Source organism: Schistocerca serialis, chromosome 1, assembly GCF_023864345.2.
Source record: "Schistocerca serialis cubense isolate TAMUIC-IGC-003099 chromosome 1, iqSchSeri2.2, whole genome shotgun sequence".
NCBI classification, from domain to species: domain Eukaryota; kingdom Metazoa; phylum Arthropoda; class Insecta; order Orthoptera; family Acrididae; genus Schistocerca; species Schistocerca serialis.
In genome coordinates, this window is record NC_064638.1 from 1,122,087,808 (window position 1) to 1,122,108,245 (window position 20,438).

At 44.4% G+C, this 20,438-nt stretch overlaps 1 protein-coding gene across 2 annotated transcripts in view; it reads right to left on the minus strand.

Moving 5' to 3' along the window:
- The window catches only part of LOC126416741 (serine/threonine-protein phosphatase 6 regulatory ankyrin repeat subunit A-like), a 716,260-nt gene that overhangs the window by 120,019 nt on the left and 575,803 nt on the right, over nucleotides 1-20,438 (minus strand). Inside the window, exon 10 of one of the 2 annotated variants that reach the window (XM_050084577.1) lies at nucleotides 16,698-16,796. The exons of the other annotated variant lie outside the window; for it this stretch is intronic. Within the exon in view, the coding sequence (XP_049940534.1) occupies nucleotides 16,698-16,796 (99 nt within the window). The remainder of the gene's footprint in view (nucleotides 1-16,697; nucleotides 16,797-20,438) is intronic. 2 annotated transcript variants of the gene reach the window in all.

Genomic DNA, 20,438 nt, shown 5'->3' on the forward strand with positions numbered 1-20,438 from the left:
ATGTTAAACAAGACAATATATGGACTGAAACGCAGTGGCATATGTTGGAATGATCATTTAATTAAGTCACTAAAACACAGGGATTTATTCATAATGATATAGATCCAAGTGGGTACAATTATCAGTGCAAAGCAAGAGAAAGGTATTCTGTCAGTACATGTAGATGACATACATATATTTGCACAGAATGAAGAGATGAGCCAAAAGGTGAAAATTCTTCTGGAAAACTGCTTTGAAATCAAGAACATGCACATAATTTCACACATGCTAGGAGTGAAATTTGAAAACTGCAAAGATGGAACAATTTGTGTTTTTCCGAGGGAATATATTAACCAACTACTTGACAGATTCAAACTTCAAAATGCTAAAGGAGCCAAGACCCCAATCGAAATGAAACCAAATTTCTTTGCTGAGAAGTGTAATGATGAAGTTAAAAATCTCTTAGATCTTGAGTTTATAAGCAGAGTCCTTTACCTTTCACAGAGGATTCAGCCAGATATAGCTTTCTTGGTGGCAAAGTTGTCACGATATTGTTAAAAATTTAATATGAATCACTGGAATGCAGTGTAAACCTGGCAGAGGCCTTCTGCCAGGTAGTCACAGTGACTAATTACGACAATGTGCAAGCATTTGCCTGCAGGTTGTATTATTTGGTCAGGATCCGTTATCAGGTAATGTGGGGTGTACGTTCTTCTGCCAGAAGGTTAGTATTCTCACAGTGGGACCTGGGGAAGGGTGGTGAGGCCAAGTGAAAGTAAGGAGTTCCTGGAAGGTAACCAGTAATCACTTCTGTCTCTATGCTGTTCATTTTTGGGACACAACCTACAACCAGCTTAGAGACAGAAATGATGACACTTTCTGCAGGACATGACTATCACTTTGCACGACAATGCTCAAGGACATACAGTGCAAGTTGTTACTGATTTGTTTGACTGATGGGGCTCCTAAGTGCTATACGAAATACTGCACTCCCCTGGCTGAAGCCCTCGTGAGTTCAACTTGATTTCTAAATTGAAGGAAACACGTCACGGCATTCGCTTCAGAACTGCTACAGATTCATCAGGCAATAGACCGCACTGCTCAAACTGTCAACACAACTGGCACTGCTGAGAGTATCCTACAACTTCCACATCACTGGCAACGGGTTATACACAATGCTGGTGACTACTTTGAAGATCAATAAAACTATGAAACACATATCAATTTTGTACAAGCTGTAAATAAATAGTTGCCACTATTAAAGTTCGAACCCTCGTTGTTGTTCATAGACATTGCTGACCTCCCACTTGCTCTGGTGAAATCAACAACTTTAGCCAGAAACCAGACTCTTGAATCAGATCAATAACTTGAATATAATAGAGGGAAACATTCCACGTGGGAAAAATATATCTAAAAATAAGGATGATGTGACTTACCAAACGAAAGCGCTGGTATGTCGATAGACACACAAACAAACACAAATATACACAAAAAATTCTAGCTTTCGCAACCAACGGTTGCTTCGTCAGGAAAGAGGGAAGGAGAGGGAAAGACGAAAGGATGTGGGTTTTAAAGGAGAGGGTAAGGAGTCATTCCAATCCCGGGAGCGGAAAGACTTACCTTAGGGGGAAAAAAGGACGGGTATACACTCGCACACACACACATATCCATCCACACATATACAGACACAAGCAGACATATTAAAAGGCAAAGAGTTTAAGCAGAGATGTCAGTCGATGCGGAAGTGCAGAGGCAAAGATGTTGTTGAATGACAGGTGAGGTATGAGTGGCGGCAACTTCAAATTAGCGGAGATTGAGGCCTGGTGGATAACGGGAAGAGAGGATATACTGAAGAGCAAGTTCCCATCTCCGGAGTTCAGAAGGGTTGGTGTTAGTGGGAAGTATCCAGATAACCAGGACGGTGTAACACTGTGCCAAGATGTGCTGGCCGTGCACCAAGGCTTGTTTAGCCACAGAGTGATCCTCATTACCAACAAACACTGTCTGCCTATGTTTGTTGAGGGTCATTCCCACATAGAATGTGTCACAGTGTAGGTAAGTCAGTTGGTAAATCACGTGGGTGCTTTCACACGTGGCTCTGCCTTTGATCGTGTACACCTTCCGGGTTACAGGACTGGAGTAGATGGTGGTGGGAGTGTGCATGGGACAGGTTTTACACCGGGGGCGGTTACAAGGGTAGGAGCCAGAGGGTAGGGAAGAAGGTTTGGAGATTTCATAGGGATGAACTAAGAGGTTACGAAGGTTAGGTGGATGGCGGAAAGACACTCTTGGTGGAGTAGGGAGGATTTCATGAAGGATGGATCTCATTTCAGGGCAGGATTTGAAGAAGTCGTATCCCTGCTGGAGAGCCACATTCAGAATCTGATCCAGTCCCGGAAAGTATCCTGTCACAAGTGGGGCACTTTTGTGGTTCTTCTGTGGGAGTTTCTGGGTTTGAGAGGATGAGGAAATGGCTCTGGTTATTTGCTTCTGTACCAGGTCGGGAGGGTAGTTGCAGGATAAGAAACCTGTTGTCAGGTTGTTGGTGTAATGGTTCAGGGATTCCGGACTGGAGCAGATTCGTTTGCCACGAAGACCTAGGCTGTAGGGAAGGGACTGTTTGATGTGGAATGGGTGGCAGCTGTCATAATGGAGGTACTGTTGCTTGTTGGTGGGTTTGATGTGGACAGACGTGTGAAGCTGGCCATTGGACAGGTGGAGGTCAACGTCAAGGAAAGTGGCATGGGATTTGGAGTAGGACCAGGTGAATCTGATGGAACCAAAGGAGTTGAGGTTGGAGAGGAAATTCTGGAGTTCTTCTTCACTGTGAGTCCAGATCATGAAGATGTCATCAATAAATGTGTACCAAACTTTGGGTTGTCAGGCCTGGGTAACCAAGAAGGCTTCCTCTAAGGGAACCATGAATAGCTTGGCGTACGAGGGGGCCATCCTGGTACCCATGGCTGCTCCCTTTAATTGTTGGTATGTCTGGCCTTCAAAAGTGAAGAAGTTGTGGGTCAGGATGAAGCTGGCTAAGGTAATGAGGAAAGAGGTTTTAGGTAGGGTGGCAGGTGATCGGCGTGAAAGGAAGTGCTCCATCGCAGCGAGGCCCTGGACGTGCAGGATATTTGTGTATAAGGAAGTGGCATCAATGGTTAGAAGGATGGTTTCCGGGGGTAACAGATTGGGTAAGGATTCCAGGTGTTCGAGAAAGTGGTTGGTGTCTTTGATGAAGGATGGGAGACTTCATATAATGGGTTGAAGGTGTTGATCTACGTAGGCAGAGATACGTTCTGTGGGGGCTTGGTAACCAGCTACAATAGGGCGGCCGGGATGACTGGGTTTGTGAATTTTAGGAGGAAGGTAGAAGGTAGGGGTGCGGGGTGTCGGTGGGGTCAGGAGGTTGATGGAGTCAGGTGAAAGGTTTTGTAGGGGGCCTAACCGTTGGTTGCGAAAGCTAGAATTTTGTGGGTATATTTGTGTTTGTTTGTGTGTCTATCGACGTGCCAGCGCTTTCGTTTGGTAAGTCACATCATCTTTGTTTTTAGATATATTTTTCCCACATGAAATGTTTCCCTCTATTATATTCATATCATTAATTTGAACCCAACAATTACGTTTGTTATTGTCACTGTTGCATTTCGAAATCTTTTCTGTCATCTTATTTTCTCTTTCTGTTTTTGCCAGTAGTTTCACTTTGTATTCACCTTCTCCTTTTTACCGTAATCTACTAGACAATTTTATCCCGCCTATATTTACTCAATAATACGTCACCCACTTCCAAACCATAACCAAAAAAATTTTTTTTTCCGCTTTCAACACTACCGCTGCTATGAAATCCACCGTTTCTGGTTCACAAACAGTTCCTTTCACCTATTTAACAACCATTTTGGCTAGTTCTGATAACTTTCGCTTTATTTCCATTTCCGTTTTTCCCACATCACTGATAATTTTTAGACGCTTCCCACAGGTTTTAACGTCATTATTTCTGCGCCAGACAATTGTTAGCCTCATTTTCATAATCTGCCACCTCAAAACCACTCCTTTTAATACATTTAAATGCAGTTTTTTCGAAATTTTCCCTAATTTCTCCATCCTTTAACGTGTTTTGGCGGCAACACAACCACCTAACCTTTGTGCACATCGTTGTCTTTCAACCCAAGTTCACCACAGGATCAACATAGCCCAGCTTTAACCAACACTTTTTCGCCTTTTTTCACACCAGATCTCCGGTTACTTTCTAGTTCACCTTTATCTCTCCCCATATATTTTATTTTCATTTCAGCCTCATGTTACACTTTCCACCTTCTAATACCATGTCACCCTCACAACACCCCCACAACGACCCCATTAAGTTTTATTTACATTCCCTCCGCAAACATGCCTTCACCCTAGCCAGATTACGCTCGCGTATTTTATTTTCTCAGGCTTGTCTGACATTTGGCATTACCCCCAAAGGCCTCACACTTAAAGTTCCCATCTCTGGCTGCAACCCTTCTTTCCATCAGTCCCTATACCAGTTCCAAACTGAACAATCCATTACCCTCACCCACCTAATCCTTCTCCTACACATCAACTCAGCCAATGAACACACCCGTCAACTCCTATCCTTAATAAAAGTCCTCAATCTTTCCTCTCCCACATCCACACCGGCTGTTCAGAGCATCCTCCTACAGGCCAACCGCAAATTAGAACAGCATGCCATCCTTCACCTCAAAAAACTATCTCCTGGTTTCCCACCTCCGGAAAGGCAACTCACTCACCCTTCACAACCTTTCCAGCAAACCTCAACCTCCTCTCATTGCACACAAACCCAGTCTCTCCCATCTACTCAATCTCCCACTTCCAGCTCCACTCCCTCCAAAACCTCAAAATTCCAATCAACACAATCTGGAACCACAGCACCCTAATTCAGTAGTTAACCTTTCCTCCAAACCTCTCTCCGAATCCGAAAACTCTGTCCTATCCAAAGGCCTCACCTTCAGCCCCACTCCCAGATTCAACCAAACATCCCTCGTCAAAGATTTACTGTCCTACACTCGTACTCTCTGCTGGAAATATCACTTTGCCACGAAAAAAAATGATCCTAATCCTACTCCTAATGATCCAACTCCCCAAGACACTATCCAAATTGAACCCTGCCTGGAACAGTTCCGTCCTCCGACATAGCGGGACCCACCTCTTCTACCTCAAAATCACCCTCTCCAAACCTTCCAGGAATTTCTCACTTCCAGCCTTGCCTCTCAATCCTTCTTAAAAAACCTTAATCCTACTCCCAACATCACCACTGCTGAAGCCCAGGCTATCCGTGATCTGAAGGCTGACCGATCCATCGTCATTCTTCCGGCGGACAAGGGTTCCACGACCGTGGTACTTGATCGTCGGGAGTATGTGGCTGAGGGACTGCGTCAGCTTTCAGACAACACCACATACAAAGTTTGCCAAGGTAATCCCATTCCTGATGTCCAGGCGGAGCTTCAAGGAATCCTTTGAACCTTAGGCCCCCTACAAAACCTTTCACCTGACTCCATCAACCTCCTGACCCCACCGACACCCCGCACCCCTACCTTCTACCTTCTTCCTAAAATTCACAAACCCAATCATCCCAGACGCCCCATTATAGCTCGTTACCAAGCCCCCACAGAACGTATCTCTGCCTACGTAGATCAACACCTTCAACTCATTACATGCAGTCTCCCATCCTTCATCAAAGACACCAACCACTTTCTTGAACACCTGGAATCATTACCCAATCTCTTACCCCCAGAAACCATCCTTGTAACCATTGATGCCACTTCCTTATACACAAATATCCCGCACGTCCAGGGCCTCGCTGCGATGGAGCACTTCCTTTCACGCTGATCACCTGCCACCCTACCTAAAACCTCTTTCCTCATTATCTTAGCCAGCTTCATCCTGACCCACAACTTCTTCACTTTTGAAGGCCAGACATACCACCAATTAAAGGGAACAGCCATGGGTACCAGGATGGCCCCCTCGTACGCCAAGCTATTCATGGTTCCCTTAGAGGAAGCCTTCTTGGTTACCCAGGCCTGACAACCCAAAGTTTGGTACACATTTATTGATGACATCTTCATGATCTGGACTCACAGTGAAGAAGAACTCCAGAATTTCCTCTCCAACCTCAACTCCTTGGTTCCATCAGATTCACCTGGTCCTACTACAAATCCCATGCCACTTTCCTTGATGTTGACCTCCACCTGTCCAATGGCCAGCTTCACACGTCTGTCCACATCAAACCCACCAACAAGCAACAGTACCTCCGTTATGACAGCTGCCACCCATTCCACATCAAACGGTCCCTTCCCTACAGCCTAGGTCTTCGTGGCAAATGAATCTGCTCCAGTCCGGAATCCCTGAACCATTACACCAACAACCTGACAACAGGTTTCTTATCCCGCAACTACCCTCCCGACCTGGTACAGAAGCAAATAACCAGAGCCACTTCCTCATCCTCTCAAACCCAGAAACTCCCACAGAAGAACCACAAAAGTGCCCCATTTGTGACAGGATACTTTCCGGGACTGGATCAGATTCTGAATGTGGCTCTCCAGCAGGAATACGACTTCCTCAAATCCTGCCCTGAAATGAGATCCATCCTTCATGAAATCCTCCCCACTCCACCAAGAGTGTCTTTCCACCGTCCACCTAACCTTCGTAACCTCTTAGTTCATCCCTGTGAAATCTCCAAGCCTTCTTCCCTACCCTCTGGCTCCTACCCTTGTAACTGCCCCCGGTGTAAAACCTGTCCCATGCACCCTCCCACCACCATCTTCTCCAGTCCTGTAACCTGGAAGGTGTAGACGATCAAAGGCAGAGCCACGTGTGAAAGCACCCACGTGATTTACCAACTGACTTGCCTACACTGTGACACATTCTATATGGGAATGACCAGCAACAAACTATCCATTCACATGAATTGACACAGGCAGACAGTGTTTGTTGGTAATGAGGATCACCCTGTGGCTAAACATGCCTTGGTGCACGGCCAGCACATCTTGGCACAGTGTTACACCGTCCTGGTTATCTGGATACTTCCCACTAACACCAACCCTTCTGAACTCCGGAGATGGGAACTTGCTCTTCAGTATATCCTCTCTTTCCGTTATCCACCAGGCCTCAATCTCCGCTAATTTGAAGTTGCCGCCACTCATACCTCACCTGTCATTCAACAACATCTTTGCCTCTGCACTTCCGCATCGACTGACATCTCTGCCCAAACTCTTTGCCTTTTAATATGTCTGCTTGTGTCTGTATATGTGTGGATGGATATGTGTGTGTGTGCGAGTGTATACCCGTCCTTTTTTCCCCCTAAGGTAAGTCTTTCCGCTCCCGGGATTGGAATGACTCCTTACCCTCTCCTTTAAAACCCACATCCTTTCGTCTTTCCCTCTCCTTCCCTCTTTCCTGACGAAGCAACCGTTGGTTGCGAAAGCTAGAATTTTTTGTGTATATTTGTGTTTGTTTGTGTGTCTATCGACGTGCCAGCGCTTTCGTTTGGTAAGTCACATCATCTTTGTTTTTAGATAGATCAATAACTTGTGTTGATGTGTTTTATTCACTTGCTGCATCTGTGTCAAAAACAGCAGCAAGAAACACTTTTTTTTCATTCGCCTTTAAGTTCCTCAAAAGCACATTGGAGTTTAACATCTTGGGTTGTCGGGTGTTCTGCCGGATATCAGCGTCGTACTTGCACGATATTTCGGTCACGTAGCTCGAGACCTTCATCAGGTGCGACCTGAGACTGCTCCTCGAGTGGACCTGGTCCAGTATTTATGCCTATGGCCTTCCCCCTCCACCAACGGCTGCAGGCGCTTCCTCTGTGGAGGGGGAGGGGGTGGAGGGGGAAGGCCATAGGCATAAATACTGGACCAGGTCCACTCGAGGAGCAGTCTCAGGTCGCACCTGATGAAGGTCTCGAGCTACGTGACCGAAATATCGTGCAAGTACGACGCTGATATCCGGCAGAACACCCGACAACCCAAGATGTTATTAGATCGCCGGGAAAGCCTGAAGAGTTACACATTGGAGTTTGGTTAAAAATAATATGTACAACACTTTTCCTTAATTTTATACTGCCATTTTCTAATATAAGTCCTTCATTCAAAGTCCTCAAACCATGGATATTCTAACACCTTTTCAACAGGTATACAGGGGTTTCAGCAACTTCTGCTGCATCTATAAAAGAAACTGGCTCCTTTTAAATTCTCCCATTTATTTAGAATTGTGATAGAGTATTTGAAAGGCACTGTTCATTCAGATGGATTACTATCAAATTTCTCATTTCTGAGAAGATAATGTTGGAATGGCTGATTCCTTCACTATCTTTGCCAAATTCAAGCTATCAGTAAGTCTCTAAATACATCAAACTTTGTGGTTTATCAAACTTTAGCCCTTATTTGTTCCAAGAATGGAGAAACTGAAGAGGCAGACTAGTTCATTTACATGTCATGAAAGACAATGCATTTCTACCTTTATTCAACTTCCATATCTGTTTTCACTATTCAGATTGTTCTTAAGGTTTTTTTTGGGGAATTGTGTCAGGACACAAAGGTACACTCCATATTGTGACTTTGCACATTTTGAAGATATAGAATTGCTGTTACAATAAATTATATAGAATATGAATGAAAAAGATCTCAAAAAGTTCTTGACCAATTTACTTCAAATTTTTACAAAATACTCAAATCATTCAAGCTAAAAATAACGAGGAGAGCAGTGTTGAGGCGTCACAGCTAGGGCACAATCGCCAATTTGTCTATTAAAGCTTTTTTGTATGAATGTATGTGGGCTCCAGTGTAAGCAGTCAGAATCTTATATGATCTGCAACAGGCGATCTGTATCCTGCAGACGTGCGTCATGACCATATAGCGTGACTGCATTGTGTGAATGTAGTGGAAAGGCGCTTACAGAGTAGTTACATACTCTGGAACTATAAAAATTAATAACTGATCTAGAAATAGCCTGAGGAACTTCATATCGGGTACATAACCTTCTGTTGTGTAAAGGGAAACTATATATATATATATATATATATATATATATATATATATATATATATATATATATATATATATATAATGAAACTTACCAAACAAAAGCGCTGGCAGGTCGATAGACACACAAACAAACACAAACATACACACAAAATTCTAGCTTTCGCAACCAATGGTTGCCTCGTCAGGAAAGAGGGAAGGAGAAGGAAAGACAAAAGGATATGGGTTTTAAGGGAGAGGGTAAGGAGTCATTCCAATCCCGGGAGCGGAAAGACTTACCTTAGGGGGAAAAAAGGACAGGTATACACTCGCACACACACACATATCCATCCATACATACACAGACACAAGCAGACATTTTTCCCACGTGGAATGTTTCCCTCTATTATATTCATATATATATATATATATATATATATATATATATATTAATAGTTAAACAACTGTGACTATTTGAAAAGATATGATAACACCTTCAGTGTTTAGATTCAAATTTGGAAAGTTCTCATTTTAGAAAACCTTTCATAATTTTGCTGTAGTAATACCTTAAAAAATTTCAAGTAAATATTTATGTTTTGTGTTAGGGTGAGTGTGAAAGAGAGTACTTGTGTGGGTGTATGTGGGACATTCACCAATATTAAATTTTCAGTTGTAATTCTCTATAGGAACTTGCAAGTGTTCCAGTTTTGTATCATAGGAATGAATCCACCAGTGGTTCCCCTACTACTGGATGACGGATGTCCAAGCACATCTGAATATGTAAGAGACAGCCAGAACATTCGTAACTATATAGATGTAAAGTAGGCTTAAGGTTTATTTAATTTTATTTGTTTAACAAGAAAGTTTGAGTTGCTTATTTAATGATGTCAATGAGCAATGGTTGGTTCTTGCTAGATTTTGGCACGAACCGCATCCTGAAAGTCAGTTCTGATTGGCCATAATTCTGTACAGCCAATAAGAAGTGAGATGGTTTGCCACCTAATGCATGAGAGAGGGGGCTTGTAGAGGCAGAGAGAAGAAGGAGGAGCCGGTCATGCTGAAAGTGTCCGAATGCCTTATGTGTAAAATGAAGTGATATTGTGACTTCCGCATTTCGGTACAGTGATAAAGGTAGCTGGTGTTTACCACTAACTATTTCTGAAATTTTAAGAGTTAGTTGATAGATATTTTGTTCTGGAGAAAATCACATGTGTGAACTTTGAACTAAAAGCGAGGCGATACTAAGTAAATTTTTTTTACCAAATATTTATGGCAAGCAAAAACTTTATTTAAAGACAACCACTGAATGCTGAGTGCAAAAGTAAATAGCAGTTTACTGACTGTGGTACTCTCATAAATGATTTTGGAACTGGATAGGAAAAGTTCTGGCTGTTTACGTGCGACAAGGACTGTGAACAGGAACTTTAATGAAACTTCCTGGCAGATTAAAACTGTGTGCCCGACCGAGACTCGAACTCGGGACCTTTGCCTTTCGCGGGCAAGTGCTCTAACCAACTGAGCTACCGAAGCACGACTCACGCCCGGTACTCACAGCTTTACTTCTGCCAGTACCTCGTCTCCTACCTTCCAAACTTTACAGAAGCTCTCCTGCGCAGGAGAGCTTCTGTAAAGTTTGGAAGGTAGGAGACGAGGTACTGGCAGAAGTAAAGCTGTGAGTACCGGGCGTGAGTCGTGCTTCGGTAGCTCAGTTGGTAGAGCACTTGCCCGCGAAAGGCAAAGGTCCCGAGTTCGAGTCTCGGTCGGGCACACAGTTTTAATCTGCCAGGAAGTTTCATATCAGCGCACACTCCGCTGCAGAGTGAAAATCTCATTCTGGAAACATCCCCAAGGCTGTGGCTAAGCCATGTCTCCGCAATATCCTTTCTTTCAGGAGTGCTAGTTCTGCAAGGTTCGCAGGAGAGCTTCTGTAAAGTTTGGAAGGTAGGAGACGAGGTACTGGCAGAAGTAAAGCTGTGAGTACCGGGCGTGAGTCGTGCTTCGGTAGCTCAGTTGGTAGAGCACTTGCCCGCGAAAGGCAAAGGTCCCGAGTTCGAGTCTCGGTCGGGCACACAGTTTTAATCTGCCAGGAAGTTTCATATCAGCGCACACTCCGCTGCAGAGTGAAAATCTCATTCAGGAACTTTAATGATTTGAACACATGTGGGCTGATGATCTTACTTAACAGCAATAAAAAAAATCCTAATGCAAGTTTAAAAGGACCTTTCACTTAGAAATTTGAACAGAAACCCATTTCCGATTTATTCTTTAGAGTTCACAAGACTATTTTCAGCTTTTTGTACTTATAGCGGCCTCCGACGTGTAGCTATGAAATCTCAGTTTCTTCAACACTGCTATTCTGAGATCTCTTAAGTAGCTGCAGTCAGGAGTTCCAAGTGCAGATCTGTAGCAGTATCAAGGTAGGTGGACAATTTATGTTGCAGAACCACCGTCGATGTGCGAAAGAGCACGTTACGTCGCAGTGTGCCGACCCTATGGCCCCCACATCCAAATGGTGCAATTGGCAGAGGACCACATTTCATCAACCCCAATTAACCCACCAGGGCCAGAACACAGAGCTTCACTTCACTAATAAATATTTGGGCAGACAAAGGCTACGCATTTTTTTAAACAACAATGTATGGGATTTCTTTTAAAATCAACTATGAGAAAGGAAATGCTGTGCTGTACTGTGATATGAAAATGTGCACTTTAATTTTTGTTTCTGACGTTTGGTTTTAACTATGATGGCAGGGAATGTAAACCATAGTATAAATTGTTTCTACCACACATTTTGTTTATCTGTATATATAATTTTAGGAACAAAATTGAATGCACAACAATGTACTGTTTTGTTTTCTTCCTTGCAGTCAGTTTTAACAGAAATCTGTATTTTAGGAAAGCTTACCAGCTTCTGATTAGAATATTATTACCCAATCTGACAATGAAAACTCCAGGTTGGAATATCAACAGTACAAGGAAGTGATAGATTTCTATTCACTGTAAAGGTGACACGCTGAGTTGTAGATAGGCACAACAAAATGACACTTACACATTAGCTTTCAGCCAAAGCCTTCTTCAGAAAAGGAAACACACACATTCATTCACACAAGCAAACACACCTCACTCATACGCTTGACGGCCATTTCTACCTCTGGCCCAGATGCTCGGGATGATGGTCATGTGTGCATGAGCTGTGCCTGCTTGTGTGAATGAATGTGTGTGTGTTTTGTTTTGTGGAGAAAACTTTGCTGAAAACAAATGTGTGGTGTCTTTTCATTGAGCCTCTCTGAAACTCAACATGTCATCTTTATGGTTAGTAACTAAGCAATCTCAACCATCCAAAACTTTCTAAGGGTCCCCATTTGCAGAATCAAAGTATGTGAAATAATGTAACTGAATTTACGGACCTTACAGATTCAGCACTTGGAGAGGTCTCTCTCATACCTTGTATACTAATGGTCCCTACCAATTTACCCATTCAATTTAAGCTATCATGGTAGAAACAGAGTACAAGGAGAAAGACAATGAAACTGCACATTTTCACAGCACAGCATTTTCTTTCTTGTAACTCTTCAGGCTTTCTCGGAGAGATCTTGACATGTGGAATAATCGGGTCTACTGCCGGATGTTTGTGTCTCTCTGGCACAATATTTCAGCTACGTAACTCGTTGCCTTCTTCAGGTGCTACCTGAGACTGCCGTATTGGAGGATTTTGTCCAGTATTTAAGCCCAGAGGGCGCTGGGTGCTCTCTTTGCCATCCATGCCCGCCTGGCACTGCTTGTAACGTGTTGTCTCTTCCCCGGTGCACACTTGGATGTCCGCACCGACTTGGTTGCCATCTGTGGCAGCTTTCTGAGGCCCGTTCTGTGTAGGGCGTTACATTCGTGGTCCACGCCCGCCTGACGCTGCTCCTGAGGTTTTTACCCTTCCCTGGTGCTCTCACGCACGTCCGCACCTGCCTCATCCACCATCTGTTGTCGTGGCAGCTGTCGGGAGTTGCATTCGCGGTCCGCGCCTGCCTGGCGCTGCTCCTGCAATGTTACTAACTCTTGAGGAGCTTCTTGGTTCCTTTCGTTGGGCCCTGATAAGCTCCAGAGCTGGACTCCACGCTGGCTTGGACGTCCGAGGTAGCACCGGGGAAGAGACAACACCTTACAAGCTGTGCCAGGCGGGTGCGGATGGCAAAGAGATCACCCAGCACCCTCTGGACATAAATACTGGACAAGATCCTCCAACCAAAATATTGTGCCAGAGCGACACAAACATCCAGCAGTGGGCCCGATTATTCCCCGTGTCAAGATCTCACCAGGAAAGCCTGAAGAGTTACATCAGAAGCCTCTAGGGGGAGGAGATGTACCTTAATATCAAGAAGCTGGATAAGCTTCGACAGAGGAAGGGGAGGATGCTGAGTTCCTCAGTTTCCTTCTGAGATGCTGAGAGGGGGATGTAGTTCCTGTCTTTGCCAGGGTCAAGCATCATGTTAACACCAGAACAGTGAACAGAATCAAACACCAAGCCAGCCTCGTGCTGGTAAGAGAAAGAGTGTGTGACATGCACTGCCTAGATGTCACATCCAGGGATTTGCTGTATCTCCACCTTTACATAGCAGCTACCCTGACCCGAGAAGACTGGGACCAGGTTGATGGTGCCTCCTGGTCCTTGGCTGAATGCACCATGAGGAAATCAACAGCATATCAACAGGCCAAGTTTGAGCGCCTTAACAAGAAGGTACAACAGGATGGGGCACATGGACAGTGGCCAACCTGAGCAACAAACAGCTCGATGAGGCCACCTCAAAAGGACTCAGCAAGCGCCTCAATTTTGCAGTGACTCCCAGAAGCGTACCTGTTGCAGCCTTCATCAGTTCAGTTGAGCAAGTCATCAACAAGCTACCTTCCAACGTGTCTGAAGAGATCCACAGGGAGACCTGCAGGTCACTCACCAGGACGAAGACCCCCAAATCTAACATCTCAAGTGAGGAGACGGTGGCACTCAGGCAGCTACAGGAGGATGACAACATTGTAGTTCTGCCTGCTGATAAGGGTAACTCCACAGCCATCTTAAACAAGTTGGAGTATGATAGGAAGGTGCAACAACTTCTGGAACACACTGCTTACAAACCACTGACAAGGTGGACAAGAAGACCCGGAAGTTGCTGAAGGAGACAGGTCTACCTGAACAGGTCATCAAGAAGCTTCATCCCAAAGCACCTGTACCACACAGACTCTATGGACTCCCCAAGGTCCACAAGGAGGGGGTCCCTCTTCGACCTATTGTCAGTAACATCGGCGCAGCGACATACCTCACTGCACAATACCTGAAGAAGATATTGGCACCATATGTGGGCAAATGTGCACACCACATTCGGAACTCGGTGTGTAGCCAAGGCAGCTACACACCATGGACTCTAACATCACGGTCAGTTTCAATGTGGTGTCGCTCTTCACACGAGTGCCACTCACCGATTCACTCAATATCATTGGAGAGAAGTTCAATGGTGCCCTGCTCGACCTATTCAGGCATGTACTGACCTCAACATACTTTCTTAATGGGGGTCAATTTTATGAGCAAATGGAAGGAGTGGCAATGGGTAGCCATTTATCACCAGTGGTAGCCAACCTTTTCACGGAAAGGTATGAAGAGGAGGCACTTGCATCCGCCACTTACCAACCCAAGTGCTTTCTTAGGTATGTTGATGACACTTTTCTAAATTCACGCCACCCAAGTATAAAATTTACTATGCAGCTAGAGGAGGATGGACACCTCCCATTCCTGGATGTCCAGGTCAAGAGGAAGGCAGATGGCATGCTTGCGCACAGTGTGTACTGTAAGCCCACCCACACTGACTTATACCTTCAAGCCAGTAGCTGCCACCACCCGGCACAGAAGAATGGAGTCTTGAAAAAATTAGTTCACAGGGCTCAGGCTCTGTCGGATACGGAAAGTCTGGCCCAGAGATAGAACATCTACAGCTGGTGTTCAGCAGAAATCGATACTCCTCCACAGACATTCAAAGGGCACTTCATGCTACCAGCCAACCACAGGGTACAGAAGAGAAGCCAGAGGAGGCGAAGAAGGTGGCATACCTGCCATATGCCGGACCTATTTCTGCAAAGAACAGCAGAATTCTTTCAAAATATGATTTAAAGAGTATCTTCTGTCCACCCTCAAAAATTGGGACAATGCTAGGGAGTGTGAAGGACGACCTGGGGCTACATAAACCAGGCATTTACAACATCCCGTGCCAGTGTGGAAAGTCATACATTGGCCAGACAACCAGGACAGTGGACGTCAGGTGCAAACAACACCAGAGGCACACCAGACTTGGACAGGCAACCAAATCTGCCATAGTGGAGCACTGTCTGAAGCTCGATCACTCAATGGACTACAACACCAAAACTGCGACACAGATGCCAAGATTTTGGGACAGTGTCATAAAGGAGGTCATCAAGATCAAGGTCACAGACAACCTCATAAACCGAGACAGCAGTTACCAGCTCAGCTTGGTGTGGAGGCCAGCTCTGGAGCTTATCAGGGCCCAACAAAAGGAACCCAGAAACTCCTCAAGAAGTAGTAACACAGCAGGAGCAGCGCCAGGTGGGCGCAGACCGCAAACGCAACTCCTGATGCGGGACGGGCCTCTGACAGCTGCAACTAATGCAGATGATGGACGAGGCGCAGGCAACTGTTGGAGCACCAGGGAAGTGCCAACACCTCAGGAGCAGCACCAGGTGGGTGCGGACTGCGAACAGATCGCCCAAAGTGGGATGGGCCTCAGAGAGCTGCCACGACCACAGATGATGACTGAATCGGGCGCGGATGTCCAACGGAGCACCAGAGAAGAGAATACCTTACAAGCAGCACCAGGTGAGGGCTTCTTCCGCTTTCTGTTAACTGCAGAATGCCTTATCCTAAAAATAACTTATAATATAGCTTATGCATGCCTTTGCAAAATTTCAACCAAGTGAATTGGCTGTAACCTCTGCTGAGGTTGGTCTTCAGAGTAATATGCATATCTGCAACCACCAAGGATTGTTTTGCAATTCCGTGTCATCATCTAATGTTCTATAAGTAATGAGTTTGCAAAAAGAGGAGAAAGTTCATTTTAAAATTCCATTTTTTTTAATTGACAATAAATTTTGCAAGAAATTAAGCATGTACCTTGAATCTGAAAGTTGCATATGAGTCATAATACATGAAAATATGAAAATGTCAACTTGTCAGTAAAAACACTCCAGCCACTGTGCATCTCTTGACAAAAGTCTAACTAGGAAAGCTTTATTGCACTTCATACACAATGGCGTCGATTTCCACTAATCCCACCAAAATATAAAAAAGAACTTTGAGTAGCCAGTTTGGTGCAGAAAGCCATCATGTAGTGAAGGAATTCAGAACTTGGTAGGTATTATATTTCCTCCTACAGATTTTTGAACCATGCAATTAAACTGGTCTATGATGTACTCTCATTCAAATAACGGAAAATCCAGCACAGAATACGACAAAGTACTGTGTAAGAATTTAAAGTAAAATGGTCAAGAGCTTTTTGAGGTTTTGCAGACAGTTTAGTTTGTTGCTGCAATCCATAAACTTGCAGCGTTGCAAAATGTTACAAAATATCTTAATGGAGAACAACTGGCAGAGCACTGTGTCATTGTGATGTCATAGTTACTGTTACTTTATTAATTACTTACATTCTTTCCTGTTTGGGAAACAAAACATACCTTCAAATGCTCCTTATGAACAGCTGCAAGCAGTGGTGTACAGCCGTTGTCATCCTTGAAATTCACATCTGCACCAGCAGCAATCAAATGAGTGACTATCTATTGTATCAGAAACAAGAAGAGTTAATCATTCACATTAATTAGGAATTATACAAAGACTCAAATTTTACTTAACAAAGAAACCAAATGAAAAGAACACATCTTATCCCCAGGTTTCCATTGTATTTGGTAATGTTTGACACAATGAAAAATTTCAGTGAAAATGATAAGAAAACAAATTAGTAGCAGCAGTAGTATTCCATGGAATAGTACATACAAAATAAAAGAGGAAGGAATGCAAGAGGGATTTCTTTTTTTTTTTTTAAACAAAAAAAGCTTTCTTTTTCTCTCAATGAAACTTCTTCTTGCTGCTGCCGGTATCTCTGATACATACATTTTCCAGCAGCTACTAAAATCTTCATTCTCCTCTTTTTTGAAAGATGTTCTCTTCCACCTGCATTACTAATCCACCTCATCCAATTTTCAGGCCTGGAGTCATTTTGTGACCTGACAATTTAGTTAAAATATGGCCCACTATTCAAATGGAAAATCCATGTTTTCTTGAATCCAGTCTGAAAATTTGTGGGTTCGTTTAAATTCTTCTAACACATTTCTAAGAAGCATGGGAAACTGATCCGTTGATAAAGCTGGGATTACTCTTCCCAGATTGCTTGCAATTATTCAGTATTTCCCTCCATTCATGTTGAGAGGTCTGACATTGGTGTACTGAGAGCTTGTGTAAGGCAAGATGAATTTTCTGGCAAACAGACAAAAAGAACAGCATTTCCTTCACATTCGGATCTACACTCCTGGAAATGGAAAAAAGAACACATTGACACCGGTGTGTCAGACCCACCATACTTTCTCCGGACACTGCGAGAGGGCTGTACAAGCAATGATCACACGCACGGCACAGCGGACACACCAGGAACCGCGGTGTTGGCCGTCGAATGGCGCTAGCTGCGCAGCATTTGTGCACCGCCGCCGTCAGTGTCAGCCAGTTTGCCGTGGCATACGGAGCTCCATCGCAGTCTTTAACACTGGTAGCATGCCGCGACAGCGTGGACGTGAACCGTATGTGCAGTTGACGGACTTTGAGCGAGGGCGTATAGTGGGCATGCGGGAGGCCGGGTGGACGTACCGCCGAATTGCTCAACACGTGGGGCGTGAGGTCTCCACAGTACATCGATGTTGTCGCCAGTGGTCGGCGGAAGGTGCACGTGCCCGTCGACCTGGGACCGGACCGCAGTGACGCACGGATGCACGCCAAGACCGTAGGATCCTACGCAGTGCCGTAGGGGACCGCACCGCCACTTCCCAGCAAATTAGGGACACTGTTGCTCCTGGGGTATCGGCGAGGACCATTCGCAACCGTCTCCATGAAGCTGGGCTACGGTCCCGCACACCGTTAGGCCGTCTTCCGCTCACGCCCCAACATCGTGCAGCCCGCCTCCAGTGGTGTCGCGACAGGCGTGAATGGAGGGACGAATGGAGACGTGTCGTCTTCAGCGATGAGAGTCGCTTCTGCCTTGGTGCCAGTGATGGTCGTATGCGTGTTTGGCGCCGTGCAGGTGAGCGCCACAATCAGGACTGCATACGACCGAGGCACACAGGGCCAACACCCGGCATCATGGTGTGGGGAGCGATCTCCTACACTGGCCGTACACCACTGGTGATCGTCGAGGGGACACTGAATAGTGCACGGCACATCCAAACCGTCATCGAACCCATCGTTCTACCATTCCTAGACCGGCAAGGGAACTTGCTGTTCCAACAGGACAATGCACGTCCGCATGTATCCCGTGCCACCCAACGTGCTCTAGAAGGTGTAAGTCAACTACCCTGGCCAGCAAGATCTCCGGATCTGTCCCCCATTGAGCATGTTTGGGACTGGATGAAGCGTCGTCTCACGCGGTCTGCACGTCCAGCACGAACGCTGGTCCAACTGAGGCGCCAGGTGGAAATGGCATGGCAAGCCGTTCCACAGGACTACATCCAGCATCTCTACGATCGTCTCCATGGGAGAATAGCAGCCTGCATTGCTGCGAAAGGTGGATATACACTGTACTAGTGACGACATTGTGCATGCTCTGTTGCTTGTGTCTATGTGCCTGTGGTTCTGTCAGTGTGATCATGTGATGTATCTGACCCCAGGAATGTGTCAATAAAGTTTCCCCTTCCAGGGACAATGAATTCACGGTGTTCTTATTTCAATTTCCAGGAGTGTATATATGATGACTAAATGTTGCCTATTAGAACCATTTTACCTGTCAGATTTCTAAGAATTGGTGGAGGATGAAATGAGAATCCACCTCCATATGCTGCTGAATCAATCCATCCATATCTTGTCCTATTGTACCACATCCCATGAGTCTCATTTTCAGTCTAGTTGGGCCATAGATATACACCTTATAATTGACAAATACAGTAACTGACAAAACTGCTGCATTTCCACAGAACATGACATTAACACTGGCTTTAGTGAAATTAATTATTCATTCAAGATGTTTATAACTTTAATGGCAAATAATAACTTTCTTCTTCCCTGGATCGTCACTCATATTTGTCTCATCATAACTGGATATATTCTCATGAGGGACATCAGCCAATACAATGCTTAGTTGTCTATGTATTCTGTGGTAATCTTTTTGTGACCAGCTGTTCTAGAACTTCTATAAATTCAGCAAATATTATTATTAGCTGTGGATACTTTTTCACAGGTTATTTCTCCCAATCTCATCCAGAAAGATTGTCTTTAATAGTAGATAATATTTTGCCCCATCTTCCTAAACAGAATTTTGTTATGCAGCTGAATTCAAGTTCATCTGTGAAAATTTTTGAGTGGCCTTGTTCCTTATTAAATTGCTTCTTTTGCTTTCTCTTAACTGCAGAATGCCTTATCCTAAAAATAACTTATAATATAGCTTATGCATGCCTTTGCAAAATTTCAACCAAGTGAATTGGCTGTAACCTCTGCTGAGGTTGATCTTCAGAGTAATATGCATATCTGCAACCACCAAGGATTGTTTTGCAATTCTGTGTCATCATCTAATGTTCTATAAGTAATGAGTTTGCAAAAAAAGGAGAAAGTTCATTTTAAAATTCCATTTTTTTTAATTGACAATAAATTTTGCAAGAAATTAAGCATGTACCTTGAATCTGAAAGTTGCATATGAGTCATAATACATGAAAATATGAAAATGTCAACTTGTCAGTAAAAACACTCCAGCCACTGTGCATCTCTTGACAAAAGTCTAACTAGGAAAGCTTTATTGCACTTCATACACAATGGCGTCAATTTCCACTAATCCCATCAAAATATAAAAAAGAACTTTGAGTAACCAGTTTGGTGCAGAAAGCCATTATGTAGTGAAGGAATTCAGAACTTGGTAGGTATTATATTTCCTCCTACAGATTTTTGAACCATGCAATTAAACTGGTCTATGATGTACTCTCATTCAAATAACGGAAAATCCAGCATAGAATACAACAATATTGTGAAAGGATAGCTGCTATTCATCACATAGCGGAGATGCACAGTCGCTGATGGGAACAACAAAAAGACTGTGACACACAAACACACACACACACACACACACACACACACACACACACACAGACACACACACACACACACATGGGCACAGTCTATGGTTGCTGAGGCCAGACTGCGAGCAGCTGCATATAATAAGAGGAGCAACG